Here is a 25,557-nt window from a genome sequence, read left to right on the forward strand (position 1 = left end):
TCAAGGAGAGTGTTTACAACATTTCTGAAAGAGTGCTTTATTGGCTTTTGCAATGTTATGCCTAGATGATCTGACCTTAGCTTTTATTTTAATTTAAAAAAGGTCTAACTGTCAGTCCTCTGATAAAAGCCAGCATTGTTTCATTTTAGCCGCAGATGTCACTCACTTGCTTTGATACACAGCCTGATAACAGAATGCAATGGATACAGTCCGATGGACTCAGCCTTCGCTCCAATGGACATCAGCCACTTCACTAATTCTGCTACTTCCTGCAGCTTCTCACCATGACCATACAACTCAGAAATCTGGTAGAAAAAAAACAATTACAACACATTATTTGTACATACACGAAAAGCATTTCTTTTTCAGTATTTTCTGTATTCTCATTACAACAATCAAGACATAGCCACTGTAAAATGGAACTATTTATTTCATAGACTTTCACAGAATAGCTTGGGTTGGAAGAGACCTTAAATATAATCTAATTTCAATCACCTGCCACAGGCAGGGACACCTTTCACTACACCAGGCTTCACAGAACATTCAACCACAAACACTTCCAGGGATAGGACACCCACAACTTCTCTGGGCAGCCTGTTCTAGTGCTTCAGCACCCTCTGAGTAAAGAACTTCTTCCTGGTATCTAATCTAAACCTACTGTCTTTCAATCTGAATCCATCCCCCTTGTCCTGTCACCATGTGTTCTTCTAAAAAGTCTCTCACCATCTTTCTTGTGGGCTCCTTTCAGGTACTGGAAGGCCACAGTTAGGTCACCACAAAGCCTTCTCTTTTCCAGGCTGAACAACTGCAATTCTCTTAGCCTTTCCTCACAGCAGAGGTGCTTCATTCCTCTAATTATCTTGGTGGCCTCCTCTGGTAGATTCACTCCCAACAAACTGATGTCAGGAATAGTGTGGTCTGGTCCACACTATGGTACTTGGCGCTGGTGAGGCCACACCACAAGTCCTGTGTTCTGTTCAGGCCACTCACTACAGGAAAAACATTGTGGTGCTGGAGTATGTCCATTAAAAGGCAATGGAGCTGGTGAAAGGTTCTGGAGCACAAGTCTGATGAAGAGATGCTGAAGGAACTGGGATTGTTTAGCCTGGAAAAAAGGAGGCTGAGGAGAGACCTCACTTCTCTTTACAGCTTCTGAAAGGAGGCTGTAGCCAGTTGGGGGCTTGTTTCTTTCAGTATCTCCCAGGAAAAAGAAGGAGATGGCTTTATGTCAGCAGAGGTTCAGTTCAGATATTAGGAAAAAAATTTGACTGAAAGAGTGGTTAGCACTGGAATAAGTTGCCCAGCAAGATGGTGGAGTCACCGTCTCTGGAAGAATTCAAGACACATCTGGATGTGGCACTTGGGGTCTAGGGGTGATTATGGCAGTGTTGATCATGAAGGTCTCTTCCAACCTTGGTGATTCTGGGGTTCTAAGAAAGCACACAGTCTGAGCAGAAGCCAGCTGAAGTTTAAAAGTATGTTCTAAGCAAGAACTTAATGAACATGAAGCACAGTCTACAAGGGGTATAGCCTATAATATAGGATACTCTGGAGGTGTGCAGAGGAAGCTCAGATGGAAATTGAGACAATATGCCAGAAGGATCAGGACATGAAGAAGTGGTCGGAAACAGTGCTCAGACAGAACTTCACCATTTGTGCCAGTCTTCTTTTAAAACAGTAGTGTTCACACATGCTTCCACCATTTAATTTTTTTTTTTTTCCTAATACCTCATGCCAAATTTTGGCTGGTAAGAATTACTTTTTGAGCACAATTATCAAATCAAAATACAACAGATTACAGGGAGAATGTAGCAGCAGCAGGGGAAGTTCGAATTGTCAGAAAGCCACATTTTCTAATTTTTGCAAAGGAGAATCAGTACTTAGGGATTTTTCATCTTGATTCTTTCAGCCTTCCATGTGTACAACAAACCCACTAGAGGGGGTAAGATTGGTTGGACCAATTCAACAAAAAAAAATGGGCCACATTATTTTGTAAAGCCTGCCCATTTTTTCCCATCTCAATGAGGCATTTTGCTTTGCTGGAAGACACTTTGCTAAGACACTCTACATGAGTCTTCTGCTGTGTAGCCACATTTCATTGCCAGTGTGGAGGTACTGTGCTAGCATTGGCACAGCACACCTGCCTAATGATACCCAACCAAGACATGCCTTCATATATCCATTCACTAACTTTTCTGCTAGCTCTGAAAACAAGACTGGGAGGAGATCCAAATTTATTTCCCTTGCATTAGCCTCAGAATTACTTTTCCTTACTCTGTCAGGCATCCAACTGAAATACAATTATGGAAAAAGCACCAATTTGAAATTATCACTATCAAAGTACCACCAGGACTGTAACAACCAAATGGCAAATTCTAGTATATTCCACCAATATGACTTAAACCTTTGTGAGAAACAGCAAAGCCTGACACTGAAGAAAATTCCTGGGAAGCATGAGAGAAAGTACACACTATCTGAGAACAGGAAAGGCATCCCGTTTCTTCAAAGCCTGCAAACCTTGAGGAAACTAATGGACTGTCAGGCCAACGGATTTATTACAGGCCTGCAACCAAGCTGCATGCCAAAGATTGAACAAAGATTTTCACATTAAGTGTGTAAGTACTACCTTAATTCTGCAGTAAACAGATTAATTTTGCTCTCAGCTTGTGAGTTTCACATTCATATGCCAACAAACCTTAAGCTGCCAGCCAGTTAATGCCAAGCAGAAGTACTGTGTAGCCTACAGTTAACATCTTCTAAAGTTCCTGTCAGGAAAGAAACTGTAAGAAATACAGAAATTCTTTACTGTGAGGGTGGTGAGGCACTGGAACAGGTTGCCCAGAGAAGCTCTGGGTGCCCCATTCCTGGCAGTGTTCAAAGACAGGTTGGATGGGGCTTTGAGCAACTTGGTCTAGTGGAAGGTGTCCATGCCCATGGCAGGGGGCTGGAACTAGACAATCTTTAACATCCCTTCCAACCCGAATCATTCTAGGACTATAGGGTAAAGCCCAATGGAATTTCTCAATTTCTAACAAACATTTCAAGATGCCTTTAGAAAGCTGGTATGTCACTGCTATGGAAACTGGCTGCTCCTGAGCTACAGCGCTGGTGAACTCCCAACAGCTCCTGGTTCACAGACAGCATCCAACTACACCTTCGTAATACTAATATATCTTGGAAATACTAAATTGCATTCAGAAATTTTACATTACATGAAGTTAAATTTTCAAACAAATAGATGATAAAGTATAATTACATAGCGTCCATGTATTATTTTTCATTTTATCTTTCTTGGTTCAAGATGAAAAATCTCTTACTAAAGTTATCAGGAAGAAAAGAAAGAGGTACAAGGAAAAAACAAAAAACATGAACTTACCTCAAAGAGATTTTTCAGAGATACCTGGTAAACTCTGAGATCACGGGGCAACTCTTGCTTCTCAGACAACAACAACAGACAAGACTGAAAAAATACCCCACACATTAATGCTCTTAAAAGCACACTTAAAACTTTGTTTTTCATTGCCTCAGCAGGTCTTGTCAGAAAGCCAACACAAGCTAACAGTATTTCAGATCTTTTTGTAATATCACAACTAAATCTCTGTTTCTAATTTTCACCTTAATTAACGTAATATGCAGTGGAGTGTAGGAAGTTAGAAGTGATTAAAGTTTCCTCAGAAATAAAAACCATGTTAAAAAGGTTAGGCCCTAAAAGATTCTCTAATACTTGGAATACTTCTAGTGCTTAGAAGTAACCCTTTGCTTTAGGAATGGACCTTTACATAGGGGACAAGATTGCCCAGCTAACATCAACAGATGTTAGCAGAAAGGAAGAAATGAATACTGTACATTCTTCTGCTTTCTTCCATTTAATTAGTTTCTCAAAAAAACTTTGCCTTGCTCCTTGAAAATCCACCTAGCTTCACCAGAAGACAAGGGAAGGACTATGAATGCCATCTACCTGGACTTCTCTAAGGCCTTTGGTACAGTGCCGCACAACAGGTTTGGCTCTAAATTGAAGAAATATCAGTTTAATGATTGGATGTTGGATGGATAAGGAATTAGCAGAAAGGCTGCATCCAAAGCTGTAGTCAATGGATTAGTGTCCAACTGGAAACCAGTAGTGAGTGGTGTCCCTCAAGTGCCTCTACTGTGACCAGTACATTCACTCTCTTCATCAATAACATTACCAGTGTGATTGCGGGGTGCCCTCAATCACTCAGGAAGTTTGCAGATGGCGCCAAGCTCAGTGATGCAGTTGATAATGCTCAAGGGAAGGGATGACATCCAGAGGGACTCTGACGGTCTTGAGGAGCAGGCCCACTGGAACCCCAGGAAGGTCAGCAAGGCAAAGTGCATGGTCCTTCGCCTGGATGAGGGTGAAGTATCAATACAGACTGAGGAAGAAGGGTGTGTGGTTTAATGGTGAATGAAAAACAGGACAAAAGTCAGCAATGTGTGCTTGCAGCTGAGAAAACAAACAGTATCCTGAGCTGCATGAAAAGTAGCATGGTCATCAGGTCAAGGGAGGTAACTCTACCTCTCTGCTCTGCTGAGACCAACCCTGAACATTACATTGAGCTCTGGGATTCCCAGTACAGAAAAGACATGGCCCTGTTAGAATGGGGCCAGAGGAGGGCCACAAAAATTGTAAGCAGGATGGAGCAATTCTTCCATGATGAAAGGCTGAGAAAAGAGGGCTTAGAAAAAAGACTTTTTAACAAGGTCTTTCTGACAGGACAAGAGGCAACAGTTTTAACCTGAGACTATGTTCTCATTGGACATATGGAAAAAAATTTTATGATACAGGTGGTGAGGCACTGGAAAAGGCAGCCCAGCGAAGCTCTTAAGGGGATGTCTGCCCCATCCTTAAGAGTGTTGAAGGTCAGGTTGTGCTGGTCTTTAAGCAATCTGATCTAGTGAAAGATATCTCTGCCCAAAGTAGAGGCTTGGATGGGGAATGTGGGGCTCCAGTGAGTCCACAGCTCCAGTGTGAGTCCTCAACAGGCTGTGGTTACTGTCAGAAGCCTACCCCTTCATGGTCTCTCCAGAAGCTGCTCTGCCTAAGCAGAGTGTAGCAGGATACTCTACGCTAAGTGGTGGTAAAACAGTTTGAACTTCACCTTATTTGCAAAGGGTATCAGTGATGGATAGAGAAAGGAGGGTCACACTGATTATGATATTGAAGAATGCTGAGACCAGCCTGACTCAACAATCCCAAAGTTACACATTCTGAGGATGTCAAAAAGAATGTTCCCTGACAGAAACTGGTACCAGTGACAAGGCAGCAAAGCGCCTGATAAAGGAATCAACAGGTGATACCACTGATAACTTATCTAAAGCTGCTAAGCTGACATAGCCAGCCTACAAACATATGACTGACAGTCACTTTTTACTATAAAAGCACAGCCATACTTTTTAAAAACAGGACCTTCTAACATACCCCTTCCTGCATGTGTGCAGATTCCTCCCTTGAGTGGAGATTCCCCTCCAGGTTACTCCTGGAGGCTGAACTAGAGGTTTGCTCATGGCCACATGCACAGGTAAGTAACATCAATCTCTACTTAACTATTTTGCTATCTTTAATACTGTTGTGGTTTGTAAAGATTTTCTGAAATTTTTACCTTCTGGGACCTGGGCAGTCTCCTTTGGACCTGATAAGGACCAATTAGGATCGGATTTTTAATATGGACATATTTGCACACCAACAAGAAAGTTTATGCCTCTTTGTGAAACACTCATGTAAAGACAAAAAAGGCCAGGAAGGTCTCTTTCATTTTCAGCTTCTGAGAAGGTAATACTGGCCCAAGCTCCCTTTGCGCAGCCTGGGCCAGGCCAGGCAGAGGCAGGCAGGCTCTGACGCAAGGCTCAGGTAGAGGTCTGCCGAGTCCCATTTTCAACCAAGGACCCCAATATCCAGGGGGAGGGCAGGCCTGCTCAGTTGCTAAAATCTTGGTTTCCCCCACACACAGCACAGGCAGAGAGCCCATGGTTCAGCAGAATATCTAGCCAGCACTACAATCCTGCCCTGCCACGGGCCTGGAGCAGCCTGTGGGAGAGACAACTGAGCCCCATTCTGGCAAGCCCTCCCCCCACCCTCTGCCTGCTGAGCAGCGGGGAGGGAAAACCATCAGCCACGGCTGGAATTGAATGTAGCAAATGCCAGAAAACTCATCAGCGCTTTCTGGCTGGGCCCTTACAATCCTAGCCCTGCCCCAGCCCAGCCTTGAAAGACTCTATCGTTAATAGCTCTGGCCAGCTGCCTGGAAGAGATCGCAGGAATAGATTGCAGGATGTTCTGCTGCAAACACTTTGCCCTCTTTCCTGAGTGAAAGAAAAGAACCAGGATGATGATATGCACAGAAACAGCATGAAAACACTGAGGTCAGACAAAAGGAAGAGTCAAGTCCCAGATGAGGGAAGGAGGAGAGTCATGGACTGAAATTCCTCTTTTTTATGCTAAGGAGAAGAGACTCTTGTTTCCCTGTAACACATAAAGAAATTATGGGGTGGATTGAATATTCTAACTGTAAATAGGAGCAGAGGCATTGGTGTTAGAGTAGATATTAAAATGGCTGTGATCACATGAGTTTGAATAAACAGGAGATGAAGACCCCTGCTGCTCCCCAGGGAAGGGGAGGAGGAAGACGAAAGAAGAAAGAAGAAAGAAGAAAGAAGAAAGAAGAAAGAAGAAAGAAGAAAGAAGAAAGAAGAAAGAAGAAAGAAGAAAGAAGAAAGAAGAAAGAAGAAAGAAGAAAGAAGAAAGAAGAAAGAAGAAAGAAGAAAGAAGAAAGAAGAAAGAAGAAAGAAGAAAGAAGAAAGAAGAAAGAAGAAAGAAGAAAGAAGAAAGACCTCTGTTTTCAAAGATGAAGAGAGCTTTTTGTTTGAACTATAAATAATCCTTACAGTGTGCTCCATAAGTTGATGTGGTCCTCAATAATGACTGTGAGAAAACTCTTAGTCAAGGAAGGGATTTTTACATGGTGATCAGATTTCCATTCTCCCACGTGGCTGATCACTGTGACATTGAGGCCACAAGAAAACTGTTTTCTTGTGTAGAAATCTCCATAGATTTAAGAGAGAAGTCTCCTCTCCCAAGTGAATTGGTGAAAGACTTTTTTCAAAAAAGATGGTCAACTGACTGATTGGTTTTCTGTACGTTGTCAGTATGAAAGAAAAGGAAGTGTGTCAGGGGAGGAGGAGTGTTCTAAAAGTTTTATTCTGAGGTTTTTTTTCTTATAGTTTCTAGTTATAAAGTTCTTCTTCGTACCATTTAAAGTTGAGCCTGTTTTGCCTTCCTCCTGATCCTATCTCACAGCAGGGAAATTTCAAATTGGCAAACCAAAACCACTACAAATACCAATGTTTCAATATTACTTCAATAAACAATACACTATTATATAGCGCATATATTATTATATAATATTTACTAACTATTATAACTATCTGTACCATGTAGTAAATAATTCCGATAACGTATTTTAGTCTGATTATAATAAATTTAAATATGTTATTTTCTTCATATAGATATATTTGGTTTGCCATCCTTAATCCTGTGGGACAAAGTCATATAAAGGCTCAATTACACGTATATTATCCTTTAAACATAAACCATGTCCACAAGTAGGATTGGATCCAACCACATCCAGGCACCTCTTTGAGGAGTTTAGGAAGCAACTGGGTCTTGTCTGAACCTTACAACTCAACAGGAGGGTTTCCCTGATAAACCTCAACTGAAGCTTCTATTTTGCCTGCGACAGGCTGCCCCCCTGGGCTGTTTCTCTCACTCTTTCCCCATCATTCTTCTAGGCAAGGTTTGGCCCTTTTTAAAGGACACTTTCTCTGAGGCACCACCACCTTGGTTGAGCCACGCCCCAGAATAGGGCTGTCGGAGCCAGCTGGAAATGACACAGCTCTGGTCACTCCTCACAGGTGTTCCGCTGTCCCAACTGCCAGCACCTCACCACCAACACTCCATATAGGTGTAACTGTGACAATGATCAATTTTTTCCTCAGTTACTTGAGAGAAAACTAAAATAATTTCAGATCATCCACCTTCTGGTTTTTCTAATTTATATCGTTTTGTTCAACAACCATATACTTCCACTGAGATGCTCCTTTACTATAGGTCTTTCACAGACAGTTTCAGATATCCAGCTTGTCATACAGAAGGAAAAGTTAAAGGGACCCCAAATAAATTTGTATTTTTCCCTTCTAATTTGAATATAATTATATTGTGACTCTAGGTGGTACTGTAAGAGAGCCAACAGACAGCAGCAAGAGACAAGCAGGATTACAAGTCCATCATATCCCTTTCAAAAATGAGTTTCAGAAATTATTTATCACTAAAAGCATTTTCACAGGTCTTAAAAATCAAGACATTTGAACTAGGCAGAAATATACATTCACAGTTTTGGCTTTTAAAAGTAAAACGAGCTTATGCTGAAGTGGTAAGACGCGAGTGCCCAACCTGCAGTGGGAGGTGACACAGTGACGCGATGACACATGACACACTTACCCGCCACTTCCCTTTCTGGGCCAGCCTTTCTATCACTGCTTGCCAAATCAGTGCATCAAAACGCGCACTGAAAATATAATCATACACAAGGTGGAAATTTGGTGGCAAGATTAGTTCATCTGCAAGAATAAGCAATAGAAAAAACTATTTGGTATACACAGCACTTTTTCAAAGGTTGGAGTGTCAAACTAAATTACTTCATTGCATAGCAATAATTTTAGCACTGGTTAATACCCAGGGAATTGCCCAGTGGGGGCTTTAGAAACACCGGTCACCCAACTGATACCCTGTTTATCAGTGGCCAAACTTCATTAAAGAAGGGGAAAATCTAATCCCTGCTCTCAAGAAATACCTCAACGCCCCAAGGCACTGTGAACCTCACGGCAATTCTTCCTTCCACTTATGGGTCAACCAGCTATTGACTCTGCAACAGCTAATCAAAGACCTTAACATGGGGCTACAGACTCAACAAAAGGCAGCAGAGGCACAAACTGAAATCTTCTGGCTTGCCTGTAGGCCCATCATACAAAGCAGGTTAAATAGACTAAAAAGCAAATAGAGAAGGAGAGAGGGCAGGAAGACAGACAATGGGTGTTGCTGAAGAAAAACCCACACAATGCCACAGAAAGACCACATTTCCTCTTTTCACTGCTGTTCATTACTAGCTGAGGGAAAGTCCTCCACACTTCACTGTAAAAAAGTTTAAACAGTCTATCTTCTAATTATTTTCAAATCTACCTGGCTGAAAGAAAAGCAGGGTGGTCTGGACAAAACCCATTTAAAGCCTCTGGGATCTAGAGCTCCCAATCTCCAATCTTAAAATTAAATTTTGAGCTTTTCTAACTATTCCATAATTGACTTGCTCCTGTGAGACAACTCACTTCCCTTCAGTATTTTGAGATTGTTGGCATCTGCTGTATACAAACTGGACCAAGTTCACCACATTCTTAATATATTCATAATCCTCAAACAGGCCTGAGGCACTAAAGGAACAAAGGAATTGTCTGACAAAGGATATGATACTAAGTGCCATCATCACTACTGAAAAGCTCTTAGAAAAATTAAGGTCTTAATTTGAGTTTACCATTAACACTTATGAAGATTCCTGCAATAAACTCAGCAATTTGAGATCGATGTGCAGAAGAATTAAGTAGAACCAGACCTCTATGGAACATAGAAACTGCCTCATAAGACTTTGATAACATGATGAATGAGTGGCCAGCTCTATAATAAGCCTGAAAAAAAAGAGAAAAAGATGTTAGGAAAATATTCAGAGATATTTACTACCAAAAAAAAGTATTTTTTTTGTAAATTCTCTCATTATATTATAAATATTACATGTAGTACTATTTCTTATACACAGATTTTAAAAAAAAGTGAAATAAACTGTTCTATTCTAATCCCTTGAAATTCACAATATGTTACTGATATTATCACAGATACTAAAAGTGAAATCCTGATATTCAAAGCTTAGGAAATAAATACAGGATGAAAGACACACTTTCAGCAGCTCTACGTTAACCTCCTCTGGATAAGACTGTGAGGTTTTCGTCACAAGGTCCAGAATATATATTTATGTTTCCACATCACTGCATTTTGCAGTATTTCCCATAATCCATATATTCTTCAGCACCTGAACATGTTTATATTCACCCAGAATTAGATTTTACCAGCTCAGAATCACAATGGAGTTAATTTGTTCAAAGTAGATAACTGGCATGTTGTCCTGGTTTGAATGACAGGTGTCTCCCAACAAAGGCAGAAGCTTCTCTTTGAAAGGGAGAATGTAAACCCCCTCCCTCCAAATTATTATAATTTTGAAATTAAGGGGCTCTCAGGCAAAGATACAGGAATTAGGAATAACAGTGCTTTACTAGGAAAATTAAAATAGAAGTACAGTATTACAAAGAACAATCCCAAAACACTGACAGAGTCAGAATACAACCTGACACCTCGTCAGTCAGGGTGTTGGTAGCAGTCCAATTAAATGGTGGCTACAGTCCTCCTGCAGTGGCAGATGTGGTTCAGTTGAAGCAGTGGTCCTGTAGAAGGCTGCAGTTCTTCTCTGAAGGTCCTGGGATGATGTGGAAATGTCCAGCTTTCCTCTGGAATCCAGTGGAAAGAAGATACCTTGCTGTTCAAAAATCTCAGTTTTTATCTAGGTAGGAAAGGCTTGGCTCCTCCCCCTGGCTGGAGCATCTCCCAATGGATGATGTAATTTTATCAGTCATACAGGGGGACTTAACGGCCCAGCAGCAGATGATATATTCCTGGAGGGAGGATGGGTTGTGGAAAAAATAAAGTGATTGCCCCACCTGGTTTTAAAGATGGCACATTGCCAGATAATATGTGCCACGGAGATAAGGGTCACTGCCCCACACGGCCTCAACAGATGGTGATAGAATACACATTTCTGGTCACATCCTGCACTGCAACCCAAGACATTATCCACATCTTATTCTATTACCATCTGCATAATGAAATCTTACACACAGTACTCACTTAAGACTAGATTTCCCTGCTGTACACAATGGGTTTCCCCACTTTCTGCATTAACCACCAAGTGTAACCAGGTCCTTGAGCAAAGACAATGCCACGGATGGGTTTGTCCCTGCCCGAGGTGGGACTAATCCAAATGGTCTTTCCTAAAATACCTTTCATATGTACCACAGGGACTTTGTCTCCATCCACTGTGTGGAAGGGTTCAGATTGGGCAGGACCGGCTTGATTGATGGACTCTCAGGTGTTGACCATTCAGGTGGCCTTTGCCAAATTTGTTTCCCAATTCTTGAAGGTTCCCTCACCAAGTGCCTTCAGGATAGTCTTGAATAGGCCGTTACACCATTCAACTTTTCCGGCAGCTGGTGCATGGAAAGGGATATGATATATCCATTCATTGCCATGTTCTCTGGCTCAGGTGTTGATAAGACAATTCTAGAAATGGATCCCGTGGTCTGACTCAATTCTTTCAGGGGTACCATGCCTCCAAAGGACTTGCTTTTCCAAGCCCAGGATGGTGTTTTGAGCAGTGGCATGAGGCACAGGGTAGGTCTCCAACCACCCAGTGGTGGCTTCCACCATGGTCACCACGTAGCGCTTGCCTTGGCGGGTCTGAGGCAGTGTGATATAGTCAATCTGCCAGGCCTCCCCGTACTTATATTTGGACAACCGCCCACCATACCAGAGGGGCTTCACCCGCTTGGCTTGCTTGATGTCTGCACACGTCTCAGAGTTATAGATAACCTGAGAAATACTGTCCACGGTTAGATCCACACCTCGGTCTCGTGCCCACTTATAGGTGGCATCTCTGCCCTGATGACCTGAGGCATCATGGGCCCATCGAGCTAGGAACAATTCTCCCTTGTGTTGCCAATCTAAGTCTATCTTTGACATCTCTATCTGCGCAGCCTGATCTACCAGCTTGTTTTGTTGGTGTTCCTCATTAGCCCGACTCTTGGGGACATGGGCATCCACATGAAGGACTTCCATGGGTAGCTGATCTACTCGAGTGGCAATGTCTTTCCACTCATCAGCAGCCCAGACTGCTTTTCTTCTACATTGCCAGGTAGCCTTTTTCCACCTTTCCAGCCAACCCCACAGAGCATTGGCTACCATCCCTGAGTCAGTGTAAAGGTAAAGCTTTGTCTATTTCTCTCTCTCAGCAATGTCCAAGGCCAGCTGAACAGCTTTGAGTTCAGCAAGTTGACTTGATCCACCTTCTCCTTCAGTAGCTTGTGCAACCTGTCGTGTGGGGCTTCATACGGCTGCTTTCCACTTCCAGTTCATCCCCATGACGCGGCAGAAACCGTCAATGAAAAGAACATAGCGTGTTTCATCTGCTGGCAGTTGGTTGTGTGATGGGGCTTCTTCGGCCCAGGTAACTTGTTCCTGCTCCTCTTCATCAGGGAGACCAAAATCTTCACCTTCTGGCCGGTTTGTAATTATCTCCAAAATCCCAGGACGATTTGGGTTGCCAATATGGGCGTGCTGCATGATGAGAGCAATCCACTTGCTCTATGCAGCATTGGTGGCATGGTGGGTAGAGGGAACCTTTCCTTTAAACATCCACCCCAGCACTGGCAGTTGGGCTGCCAGAAGAAATTGTGTTTCTTTGCCAATCACTCTGAGGCAGCTTGAACTCCTTCATAGGCAGCCAAGATTTCCTTCTCTGTGGGAGCGTAACTGGCTTCAGACCCTCTGTAATTTCGGCTCCAGAACCCCAGAGGTCGGCCTTGAGTTTCACCAGGCACCTTCCACCAAAGGCTCCAGGACAGACCATGGTTCCTAGGTGCAGAGTAGAACATATTCTTTACCTCTGGTCCCGTCCTGACTGGGCCAAGGGCTACTGCATGAGCGACGTCCTGTTTGATCTGGGCAAAGGCTTGCTGTTATTCAGGGCCGCAGTGGAAATTGCTCTTCTTGCGGGTAATCAGGTAGAGAGGGCTCACAATCTGGCTGTACTCAGGAATGTGCATTCTCCATAAGGCTATGGCACCTAGGAAAGCTTGTGTTTCCTTCTTGCTTGTTGGTGGAGACATTGCAGTGATCTTATTGATGACCTCAGTGGGGATCTGGCGCCGTCCATCTTGCCACTTCACTCCCAGGAACTGGATCTCTCGGGCAGGTCCTTTGACTTTGCTCTTTTTAATGGCAAAGCTGGCTCCCAGCAAAATCTGGATGATCTTCTTTCCCAAATACCTCCACTGCCATGTTCCCCCACAAAATGATGTCCAGCACACAGAAATTAGTTTAGTCAAGAACTGTTATTCCTTTTATCTCTTGGTGCCCTCAAGCCCCACGTTGGGTGCCAAAATGTGTCCTGGTTTGAATGACAGGTGTCTCCCAACAAAGGCATAAGCTTCTCTTTGAAAGGGAGAATGTAAACCCCCTCCCTCCAAATTATTATTATAATTTTGAAATTAAGGGACTCTCAGGCAAAGATACAGGAATTAGGAATAACAGTGCTTTACTAGGAAAATTAAAATAGAAGTACAGTATTACAAAGAACAATCCCAAAACACTGACAGAGTCAGAATACAACCTGACACCTCATCAGTCAGGGTGTTGGTAGCAGTCCAATTAAATGGTGGCTACAGTCCTCCTGCAGTGGCAGATGTGGTTCAGTTGAAGCAGTGGTCCTGTAGAAGGCTGCAGTTCTTCTCTGAAGGTCCTGGGATGATGTGGAAATGTCCAGCTTTCCTCTGGAATCCAGTGGAAAGAAGATACCTTGCTGTTCAAAAATCTCAGTTTTTATCTAGGTAGGAAAGGCTTGGCTCCTCCCCCTGGCTGGAGCATCTCCCAATGGATGATGTAATTTTATCAGTCATACAGGGGGACTTAACGGCCCAGCAGCAGATGATATATTCCTGGAGGGAGGATGGGTTGTGGAAAAAATAAAGTGATTGCCCCACCTGGTTTTAAAGATGGCACATTGCCAGATAATATGTGCCACGGAGATAAGGGTCACTGCCCCACACGGCCTCAACAGATGGTGATAGAATACACATTTCTGGTCACATCCTGCACTGCAACCCAAGACACGTGTTGTAACACAGCACAAGTTAAATGGGCATTCCAATGCAATTGTACTGTATCTAAATAAAAAACATTCTACTAAAGGCTCTGGGAGTCTTAAGTGGTTAGACCAGATGACTGTTTATTGCATATAAAAGCCAATGCAAGTGTATGACTCCACATCATAAATACCATACAACTCTTACTTATTTCGAACAGATTGCTATCTGAGTCAAGATGTACTTAATCAACACGTATTTAATCACAAGCCAAGTGTAGTGTATTGTTCTGTCCACTGGAAATACAATATGACCTTGATCACCAAGTACCACTCCCAGGAACCGGAGACTTATTAACATGTAACCCTTGTTTAGGATATTGATAGTTACATTTCTTGAAAGCATTGCTAACTCTCACACTGGGACCCAGAGAGAACCAGCATCACCTGGTGCAAAAGGGAGCTGCTTCATTTCATGAAAAATACTATTACAGCTGTGAATCTGATGCTTATGTATAGAATCAAACACTGATTCTGGAATTTTATAGTATATTTACTCATCATGGCCCAAAGCAAAAACATAATAAAATGAAGATAATGACACCATTATTAAATTTAAGAAAAAAAAAAACAACAAAACCAACCAAAAAAACAAAACAAGAAAAAAAAAAAAAAACACAAAAAAAACCCAAGGAAGGCATGCAAAAACTGCCAGCTTACGCATCTGAATACCTTAACATACTCCGGATCCCACTGTAAGCTTTGGTGGGCTAAAACCATTGAATCCTTCCATTTGCCCAGGCAGTACAAGGCAGTTGATTTGTTGCACAACAACACAGCTATGTCCCGGGAACACCTAAAGATATGGTTTTAGCATTACTGTTTATTCACTTGAAAAAGGATCATACTTTATAGTTAGTGATATGCATAAACTAAAAAACTACATGTATCTCCCACCTGACGAACTTAGAAGTAAAAAACAGTAGTAGTTAATAAAGATAATAAATATTTGAATATTGGCTATGAAATGTCTTAGAGATATCCTAATGATACCATAGTGATACCTGTAGTGATAATCTAGTTCCTTCTGAAGCAGAAAGCCAAGCCACTGGAATAATAAAGTATGAGGATTTGGCAAAAGTTCAGACCACCTCAATACACCTACATATGTCTCAGTGAAAGCCAACAGCCAGGAATGGGGGAAAATAAAAAAATTAATGGAAGCTGTGGGATGGAAACGCATTTTGATCACCAAAAAAAACCCTCAATGCATTTTAGTGTATTACTATTTGGTGAAGACAACAGAAAAATCCACATTTAAAACATATGAGTGGCTGGTGTTAAATTAGATTGACAGCAGTGTTAACATACAATAGTAATTAATATTTAATAGTTAACATAATACTCTATATTTAATAATTAATAACATTACCAGCTTATGTTAACTGATGAAAAGCATTTAACATCTGGAAAAAAATACCCTAAGGAATCTTCTGCTGAAAAATTATTTTTAACAAGTCTCAGAATACTGAAAATGACCAAGTAACAAAAACAAAGTAACTTGCATGAATCATTTTGTAGATTATCAGATGATTCATGTAACAAGCGGACAAGACATGGCAAAATCACAGGAGTAATCCACATGTCAGCTAAGAAACAGAAGTAATTTAACAGAAACCAGTAGTTTATGGAAAATTAATTTGAGCTTTAATGGCACTAATTCATAATTTATGTTTATGAAGAACATTCAGATTTAAGTCACTAATTAATCTCTCATATATATGTAAAGAACAGAATAACTATAAAACTGGTACACTAAATAGTGTGAAAAAAGATACAAGAAAATCAAGTGTTAGGTCAAAAAACAGAGTTTTGAATTAACTGTGCAACTGTACATATTTACATATTTCAGGTTTGTCTTATGGTTTACATCTCATAATTCAAGAATACTTACGGGACCCATTGCATTAAATAACCAAGCGTCTGCAGAGCTTCATCATAGTTTTTGATGGCCAAAGAGTAATTTCCATTTTTAAAATCCTGGTTCCCAGCTTGCCTCTTCAACTGTGCATATGCAATGGGATCCATGCTAAGGAAAAGCAAAAAAAACTGACTTATGAGAGACTTTTTTCCCTAAAATTGACTTAAATTTTCATCTTAGTTTTTGCATATTTGAAAAGGAGGACAAAAGAGCACATGATCTTTGTTTTCTGCAGTTGGACTAGTAAAATAGAGCTCTGGTGACAGCCTCATTTTTGCTGTTGATGCCTCCTCAACTTTTCATCTACTTTTTAATAAACTTCAGCTAACCAGATCGACCACTGGTATGAATTTGCTTTCAATTTTTATCCTCGGGTATTAAACTGTGTCTTTTAAATTAAGATCCCAAATTACCACAATGTGTGAGCACATACTCAATGCAGGAGGAAATATCTGAGAAATCAAACAGCATTTATATACTTAAGAAATACATGAAGCTATAAATTTCAATTAATTACACTCAAAGCCAATTTACTTGCTTTTTATTTATGAGTCTAGATACTCAACAATCCAATGTATACAGGACTGCTTAGAAACATAATTACTGCAAGAAAATATTGTAACATAAATAGTGCTTGAGGACCTCAAATCAGAGTTAAGATCGTTATTAAAATGAATATAGGAAGTGGTCAAAGAAAACAAAGGTTGAAACTAGCATCAACTGTAACTTACTGAAATACTAGTTCATCATTAAAATTCTAAACTCAGGTCATTAAACAAAACTAATCACATGGTCAACCACCTAGATGAAAGAAAACAACACAAGAGGAAAACCAGCTACATGTATGAGAAACAGCACATAAGAATCAGACAAAAGAAATATCCCATGCTAAAGTGCTGCGTAGAATCATTCTTCATAGATTCATTTTATTACTAAAAGCTGTTTCCATTACCTGTTAAAACCTACATACATGAATCTCACAAATCTCAGTGCAATTAAGTAAGATTAATTCACCAAATAGGAATGCACAGATTTACTTATTATCCAGGTATTAACAGGCCTGCAACAAAACACATGAAATCTGCAACCTTCGCAACCTGCTAACATAATGTCAAGGTTTAGTCTGGCAGGCAGCAAAACATGACACAGACCTCAGCTCACTCCCTGTCAGGGTCCACACCACGTGCGGAGTCCTGATATTAAATTGGCATCACGGACAGGATTCCCTGATACTGGAGGAGTTGGGGGTTTTCTGTGCACTTTGTACCAGGGGAAGACCTGTGCCATTTCAGCCGCACCCAGCCTGACAGTACCGTAAGGACTGAACAGTGTTGGAAGGCAAGGGAGGTGGTATTGGGTTCTTCCCACAATCTGCACACAGACCCAGGTGGAGAATCAACTCCATTTCAGTTATCGGAGAATTTTTTGTAAAGGATCTCAACTGTGCAAAAGATGGGACTTGTGTTTTTTGTAGTGTATGTGTTGTTGAGCTGCTTGTTTTAGTTGAGGAGAGAACCTCCCAGGCAGTTTTTGATCCCCAAACCCAGGCAGGGAAGAAAGGGGATTGTCCTCAGCGAAAGGCTGGGTGTTTGTTGTTTTGTTGTTGACTACTTGGGATCTCGAAGAGAGAAGCTGTTTTGTAACTAAGGTAGTACCTCCCAAGTAGTGTAGTCTCTTCACCCGCTCCAGGGAAGAGAAGGGAAACACAGTTTTAGCTGTGCTTTTTGTGTAACTTTAAGCGTGCCTCCCTGAGAGTGGTTTTAGTCCCTTCGTAAAAATGTCTGAAAAGGATAAAGATGTTTTTTATGCTTTGCTAGCTAAGTATAATGCCAGACCCTCCCAAGGGAGAGAAGACTGGGCATACAGTAACTGGTTTAATTTAGAAAATGTGATTGATAGGATACATTCTTTGCAACATGAAACAAAATTCAAACTGGGCAAAAATAAGACCATTCTCTGCTCAGTTTTGGGCGCCTGTCTTACGGCAGCTATAGAAACTCACTTTACGCGAAGAAGTGAAGAAAGACCAATTATTGACTCCCTACAAAATTTAGTGGAAATTCTGCAAAAACAATTAGATGAAGAAAGGAATGACAATCATGCTTTGAGAGATGAGATTCATTCTTTAAGAGATGAGAATCATTCTTTAAAAGCTGCCCTAAGACAAAAACACATCAACACTTTAAAACACACTGATTTGCCAAAAGAAATAGAAGAGAATGAAACTAATCAAATATATCCTCAAAAAGAAGTAACTCTGATGAAAAATAATGAAGAATATTGCTGCCCTAGCTTGAGACCTTTGATTAAAACAGAATACAATTTTATCAATGATGAGAATTTTAACCCACAAATAACCACTACAAAAATCCTGTACACTGCTACTAAATTATCAGAAGAAGCAGCTAGTGGGTACTGGGGACATGGGACTTTCTTAACAACAGAAGTCAAAAGTAACTTATGGTCCCTAACTCAGCACGCTGTTTTTTGGGCAGGGGGGCTTAACCCTTTGGAAAGGGGAGACCTTGTAGCTTTAGTTGGTACCCCTGACCACCTCCTAGAAAACATTCACAAAGCTGCCTGCTTGCAAATTATATGTGAAATAAAATTCACTGCTGGCTATAAATCACCTATGCAATTACCTGTAAATGTAAAACAATACCCTCCTCCTTCTGGTGCCAATGAAGGGCTCAAACCGGTTATACAGGACTTGCGAAACTTCCCTATATGGTCAATCCAAAAACCCAAACCTGACAATGTGGCTGTTTATCAATATATTGATGATACCCTTGTGGGAGGAGATGAAATACAAGTAGTGGGGGATACCCAACAAAAAATAATCTCCCATTTGGAAAGCCCTAACTTGCAAATTGCCTCAGAGAAAATTCAAAAACTTTCTCAGCAAGTGAAATTTTTGAAGACAGACACTACTGGAACTGCCCCCCCGATGGGGTGGCGGCCCAGAAATTCTCAGTAACAAAAGAAACTGTAAAAAATCTGGCAATAACAGAAACTGAGAGCTTGGGTAACAGCTATGACAAACCCGCCTCAGTAATTAAAGTAGCCTCTGCTTTCTCCCCCAAACAATCTTTGTTCACTAATTCTTTGTTTACTAATGTTGTTTCTGCTGAACAAATTATTGCTGGGGGAAGGGGCGGCTCTCGGGTTGGGGCGCTGATGGTTATTTGGAGTGTCTTCCACCTTGAAGCGTGGAGTGCCTCCTTTGTCTGCAACTACACTGACTCTTATCCTGTGTTTAAAGGAGGTACAGAGTGGCTCCCTTTTTGGCAGCAAAATGATTGGGAAGTTAACAGAATTCCAGTCTGCGTTATATGCTGAATAGTTCCATCATTTTAACCTCCTGCCTCTTTGTGGCAGATTCTGTTGTGTTTACTTTTCACAGAATAATACCATGGAATATGAAGATTAACTGCTGAATCCCTCATTGAACCTGTATATTTTGTGAAGATTCAAAATCAAAATTGAACTGTTGTACAATTTTCCTATGAAATTATGTGTGGTAAAATACTGAGGGGAACTTGATGTTAAGGTTGTAACACTTGCTACCCAACCACCGGTTATACTGAGCCTGAAAATTTTTGAAATTGGACCTTGGGTAATTCAGTAAACTGGCCAACAGCAAATATTGTTTAATTTGGCATGGTCTTTTAAACAAGTCAAATTGCCAATGCCAAACAATGTCTCAGTAATTCAGCTGGCTTGTTTACCTTTTCCTGGCTGCAAGACCAGGACGATCCTTCCAAGAAACAAACAAGAGACATAACCGGTGTTGTGGGAACAAGATTGGGAATTTTGAATAGTATTGATTTATAAGTATCAATGAATAAATTGGCTAACATTTCTTTAGCTCTCTGCTGTATCCAGGCTCAATTGTGGATGCAGTCAGCTGCTGCCTCAATTATATGAGAAGTAGAGAAAGGCAATTTTCCTACTGAAATTCGGAGAATAATTTGGGATAATGCCCATGATTTTGAAAAAGAATTCCAATCCTGGTGAAACTACTACCCCAGCATAAGCACAGCCACAGCCTTTGCACTGACCATATGTAATGCTTCATACATTCAATATTCCCTCTCATTGCATTAGGGCTGAATCATGACAGAGCTATTCTCTATCCTTTTGAGCATAGAGAATGGGCCTGTCAAATTGGTGAAAAGAAACAAACTATTAATTTGGAAACTTACATTGTCTAGGAACAACAAGGGTTTATCTGTAAAAGTAATGCAATCAGAGCTCAAGATATTTGCTTAGACATAAAATAGAATGTCTGTAACTTTGAAAGTTATCCAAAGAAGACTCCTGAAACACTACTGGGGTATATGAGCAAGGGGTGTGCATGCCTAAGAACTGCTTGTGATTTAGTGTTTATAGAAAATGTAGCAGTGGATTTAAAAAAATCATTCAAATTTTTGTGTTTGTAATTTTACCACAATTATGGGGTGTGACTTTCCCTATACCATCCCAGTTATGTCTTATCACCTTTTGCAATCCAATTTTACACTGATTCATCAGTTAGTGCCTGCTCCCATTGGGATGAACCTCACTTTAATTATACAATTGTTGCTTCACCAGGACTTAATTGGAATCTTAGAAAAGATCAAGAAAAATGGACAGAAGTCCCTGGTAACAGTTCATCATGATGTGAAAGAGATACATCAGGTTTTAGAAAGGGTAAAAAGGGATGTTGAACCCAGGTGGTGGGATACTCTTTTTGGGTGATCACCTACTGCTACCGGCATCCTAAACAAAGCGTGTCATCCCATTGTTGTGCTTTTGATTTTGGTTTTGATCGGTTTTGTTTTGTCAGCCATTCTATACATCCTGAATTGGAGAATGGTGAAACGGCTGACACAACTGGCATCAAAAATGGAAGCACATAATCTGATCATTACCCCATTTGCTAAAGATACCCCTAAAGTTATTGACACCAGACAAATTACACAAGCAGTAAAAGTTAGGCCTGTAATAGCAAACTAATTAGAATTGTTTGTTGTTTGTTATGATTGGTATTATTAGTTTTAGTAATGTTAAGTTTTTGGTTTGAACAATTGTTTTAAATTTTGTGGCTTGTTTTAGTTGTTTTTTTAAAAAAATTGTTTTAATCATAAAAAACCCCATATTATAATCAATATTCATTTGCTTTAAAATTGTTTGAAAGTTATTTTATTGATTTGTTTTAATTTTGATTGTTCGAAAGTTTTGTGATTTGTTTGAAAAATTGTTTTTCAATCACTTTGTTGTGATTATTCTGCTTTATTATCTTTGTGTCTATTTCTTTCCTTTTCCTTTCCTCTTTCCCTCTTATCCCTAATTTTTCTGTCCCTGTTTTCCGGGATATGCTACCAATGACGAGTCCTGAAGATGCTACAACGTCACAACATCATGCTGATGGACTTTCTCAGCGATGCTCGTTGGTCACAGGGTGGTGTAAGAGTCCATCTAAAAGCCTCTCCTTTGTTCTGCCCAATGACCCTCGACTGAGGCCTAAAGAACTACAGTTTAAAGGCGCTGGCCAGGGAAGAGAAGAATGCCAAGTGACTGTTCTCAGGTGGTGCCCATCCCAACCAGGGCCGATCTGCTCCCACAGGTGTGAGAACAATGAACTGGTCATGGTGTGCTGCTCTTACGCAGGCCACTTGCTGCATAACTGGTCACAAGGACTGTTGGTGTGCCTGGAGCTTGCCATGATGCACTGCTCCTACGCAGGCTACTTGCGCAGTGTCCTGTTTCCACCTGCTTCTTGGAGCAACGATCTCCACATACAATAGTCCATAAATCTTCCCACCTTTTGGCCAGTCGCCCGACGCCTTGGAAAAGACTGTAATAGACACCCTCAAACTAAAGACCCCCGAGATCTCCCCGGATGGCAACGGACATCTATTGGCTGGTTCCACGAGGATTGTCTGCCCGTCTTGGTAGCTATAATCCCAACCCCTTACTCTTACACTCCCCCACTCCCTGAGTGGATGGGGGAAAAAATTACAGAAAAAAAAGTAAAATTTGTGTGTTGTCATGAAGACAATTTAACAGGACAGAAAAAGCAGGGAAAATACTAATAGTGACACTATTAATAATAAATTTAGAATATACAAAACAATTAATTCACAGTGCAATTGCTCACTGTCCACAGACCTATGTCCAGCCAGTTCCTGAGAAGCGGCCCTTGGCCAGTTTTGCCTCCTAGTTTATATTCATTGTAACAGAGTATATGTAAGACTTTGCTAATCAAACATTGCTAAATTAGGGACCACAGCCAAAAGACGATTGAAACTTGCTTAAACTAGATTATGTTTCAAATAACCACAAACATTCTGTATGTGCCCAGTTTGCGGATGCTTGCAAAAAAGATAGGAAAAAGTCAACCAACAGCTAAGAGAGGAAGACTACGGCCTTCCTCTCCACGACCACCGGGAGCCACAAGAGGACCCCCTAGCAACTGGTTGCGCAGACACAGAAAGAATGTGAGAAGATGCTGAAAGGCATGTACACGGAAGAACATGAAAATAAAAGACAGACTGAAATGGAGTGGGGTGCGTGCCGCTGGTGGAGCGGAGACTCCCCGGACGCCCAGCATGGTTTGCTTGCTGCCACTTGCTCAAAAAATTTTCTATTCCCATCTATTGGAGTTGATCAATTTATTACAGACAAATTTATACCAAATTTGGTCCCATGACTTGGATAAAGGCTCTTTGGCCCAGAACCCTTGCAGGGAAGGCGCCCCGCTGAAAAGCGGCCTCTGTTAAGGCGCTCCTTCGCCAAAACCTTTACGGATGAACCTAAAATTAGGCAGCTAAGCAAATAAAACTGGTAAAGCCTCATAATCTTTGTGCATAGAGTCCGGACGAAGACACAGGACGCGTGAGTATAGGCAGGTTATCCATTTGGTTGGGGTTGGGTTTCCTGAGGTGTGCCTGTGTGAGATGCCCCAGGGAGGGCGATGCAAGTGTGGACCCTCAGTAATGCGGCTCCCAAACTCTGTGAGGAACTGGGCCATGAACCAGGGGAAGTGCATGTGTGAGTGAAATAATGCATCTCAGAAGATGGGACAAAGGAAAAGCAAGCCCCCGGATCCCATGGGCTTGGAAGTGAAGGCTAGACTTCCACAAATCCCACCAGATAGCCCATTAGGACTAATGATAAACTTTTGGGATGCATATCCTTCTAGGCAGGTTAAGAATAAAACAAAAATGGTCCATTATTGTATGGAAGTTGAGGGGGAAAGCAGATTAGAGGAGATCATCTTTTCTGGCCAGTGTTTGGAGCCTTTGAGGACTGGATATGCCAGGCCCTAAATATTTATGTAAACTCAAAGGAACCCTTTAGTTTAGAAGAGAGTGAATATAGTTTTTTTATGGATAGGCTCCGAAACTCGAACACTTTTATTTCTATTGAAAGAAAAACGGGGGGAAGAAGGAAGAAAACTAAGAATGAGAAAGATATACTAACATCTCCCCCTCCATATGTCCCTCCGCCTCCTCCCCCTCTGCCCTCTCCAGCTGTCTCATCTGCCCCTCACGAGGCAGAGGTTTCCGACTCCTCTTCAGACGCACCCGAACCAACCCCAAAAATTACCAGAAGTAGAGCCAGAAAGCAGGAGGCAGGGAACACCTTGTATCCTCTTAGGGAAGTAGCAATTGGGGGGAAGGGGGGGGCAGGGTGCCAGCCAGGAATGGAGTATGTTTCTGGTTCTCTGAACTCTGGGGATGTGAGAGATTTAAAGAAAGAAATGGGGAGTTTATTGAAGGATCTCTTGGGGGTGGCTGAACGGGTAGATCAATTCTTGGGCCCTAACACATACACCTGGGAGGAATTAGGTCATATTAGGAATCTCATTCACGGCAGAGGAGCAAGATATGATCTGGAGGGCAGGAATGAGGCTTTGGGATCAACAACATCAACAGGGGCCTGCAGCACATATCAAATGACCCCTACAGAGGCCGCTCTGGAATAATCAGAATGATGCTGATAGGGTACATATGCAGGATTTAAGGACCATCATTTTCCAGGGGATTAGGGAGTATGTTCCTAGAGGAAAAAATATCAATAAGGCCTTTAACGAACAGCAAAAGAAAAATAAGACTCCCATTGATTGGCTGGAAAGACTTAGAAACAACTTGCAATTATATTCAGGGTTGGATCCTTCCACCCCAGTGGGGCAGGCTTTACTTAAGACCCAGATACACACAGGAAACAACAGTTGAGGTGGACAGTGTTGCCCCAAGGATTCACAGTCTCCTAACCTGTTTGGCCAGACACTGGAACAAATTTTGAGGGAGTATGAATTGGATGAAGGAGTAATTTTAGTCCAATATGCGGATGATTTACTACTGGCTGGACAGGATGAGGCAAAGGTGAGGCAAGAAATTATTAAATTATTAAACTATTTGAGTTTACAGGGACTCAAAGTGTCCTGATTAAAACTGCAATTTGTAACCTGGGGCACAGGTTGAGCAGAGGAACTAAGACCTTAGACCCTGATACAGTCAACGGTATTTTATCACTACCAACTCCTCAAAATAAGAGACAAGTGAGACAGCTGTTAGGCCTGTTGGGATACTGTAAGCAATGGACTAAGGATTACAGTAAAAAGGTCAAATTTTTATATCGTAAAGTTACAAAGGAAGGATTACTGAAGTGGTCAGAAGAAGGTGACAAATAATTAGAAGTTCTTAAGACAGATCTGGTAAACACCCCGTATTAAGTTTGCCAGATGTCCGGAAACCCCTTTACTTATTCATAAACATAGATGAAGGAACTGCATTTGGGGTATTAGCACAGAATTAGGCTGGGAAAAAGAAGCCTATAACATATTTTTCAAAAACTTTTAAATCCTGTAAGCAGAGGCTGGCCCACGTGCCTACAAGCCATGGTGGCCGCAGTTCCTCTGGTAGGAGAAGCACAGAAAATAACTTTTGGAAGAGAACTGAAAGTACCACTGAAACTTACATAAACTAGATTATGCTTCAAATAACCACAAACATCCTGTATGAGCACAGTTTGCGGATGCTTGCAAAAAAGACAGGAAAAAGTCAACCAACAGCTAAGAGAGGAAGACTACAGCCTTCCTCTCCACGACCACCAGGAGCCACGAGAAGACCCCCTAGCAACTGGTTGCGCAGACGCAGAAAGAATGTGAGAAGATGCTGAAAGGCACGTACATGGAAGAAGATGAAAATAAAAGACAGACTGAAATGGAGTGGGGTGCGTGCCGTTGGTGGAGTGGAGATTCCTCGGACGCCCAGCACTGATTTGCTTGCTGCCGCTTGCTCAATAAATTTTCTATTCCCATCTACTGATCAATTTATTACAGATAAATTTATAACAACATGACATTCTATGGTACAGAATATCCATTTGGCCAGTTCAGGTCAGCTGTCCTGGCTGTTTCTCCTTACAGCTTCCTGAATGATACTGAAGCTGCCGACAGGGCAGCATCATAAGCTGAAAAATCCATGACTTAGGGCAAACACGGCTCAGCAACTTCTAAAACATGAGTATGTTATCAACATTATCCTCAAATTAAATACA

At 41.4% G+C, this 25,557-nt stretch overlaps 1 protein-coding gene across 3 annotated transcripts in view; it reads right to left on the reverse strand.

Annotated features, from left to right (window-relative positions):
• The window catches only part of TRANK1 (tetratricopeptide repeat and ankyrin repeat containing 1), a 69,020-nt gene that overhangs the window by 32,155 nt on the left and 11,308 nt on the right, over window positions 1-25,557 (reverse strand). For 2 of the 3 annotated variants that reach the window (XM_056483167.1, XM_056483164.1), the window contains exons 1-6: window positions 15,092-15,921; window positions 14,760-14,883; window positions 9,600-9,750; window positions 8,516-8,634; window positions 3,377-3,460; window positions 167-305 (exon numbers count right to left, since the gene is read on the reverse strand). In XM_056483167.1, the coding sequence (XP_056339142.1) occupies window positions 167-305; window positions 3,377-3,460; window positions 8,516-8,634; window positions 9,600-9,750; window positions 14,760-14,883; window positions 15,092-15,270 (796 nt within the window). In that variant the 5' untranslated portion in view covers window positions 15,271-15,921. Of the gene's footprint in view, window positions 1-166; window positions 306-3,376; window positions 3,461-8,515; window positions 8,635-9,599; window positions 9,751-14,759; window positions 14,884-15,091; window positions 15,922-15,981; window positions 16,117-25,557 lie in introns of those variants that run through there. The other variant, XM_056483166.1, reaches the window with a different exon arrangement.

The sequence above is a fragment of the Oenanthe melanoleuca genome, chromosome 2, assembly GCF_029582105.1.
Source record: "Oenanthe melanoleuca isolate GR-GAL-2019-014 chromosome 2, OMel1.0, whole genome shotgun sequence".
NCBI classification, from domain to species: domain Eukaryota; kingdom Metazoa; phylum Chordata; class Aves; order Passeriformes; family Muscicapidae; genus Oenanthe; species Oenanthe melanoleuca.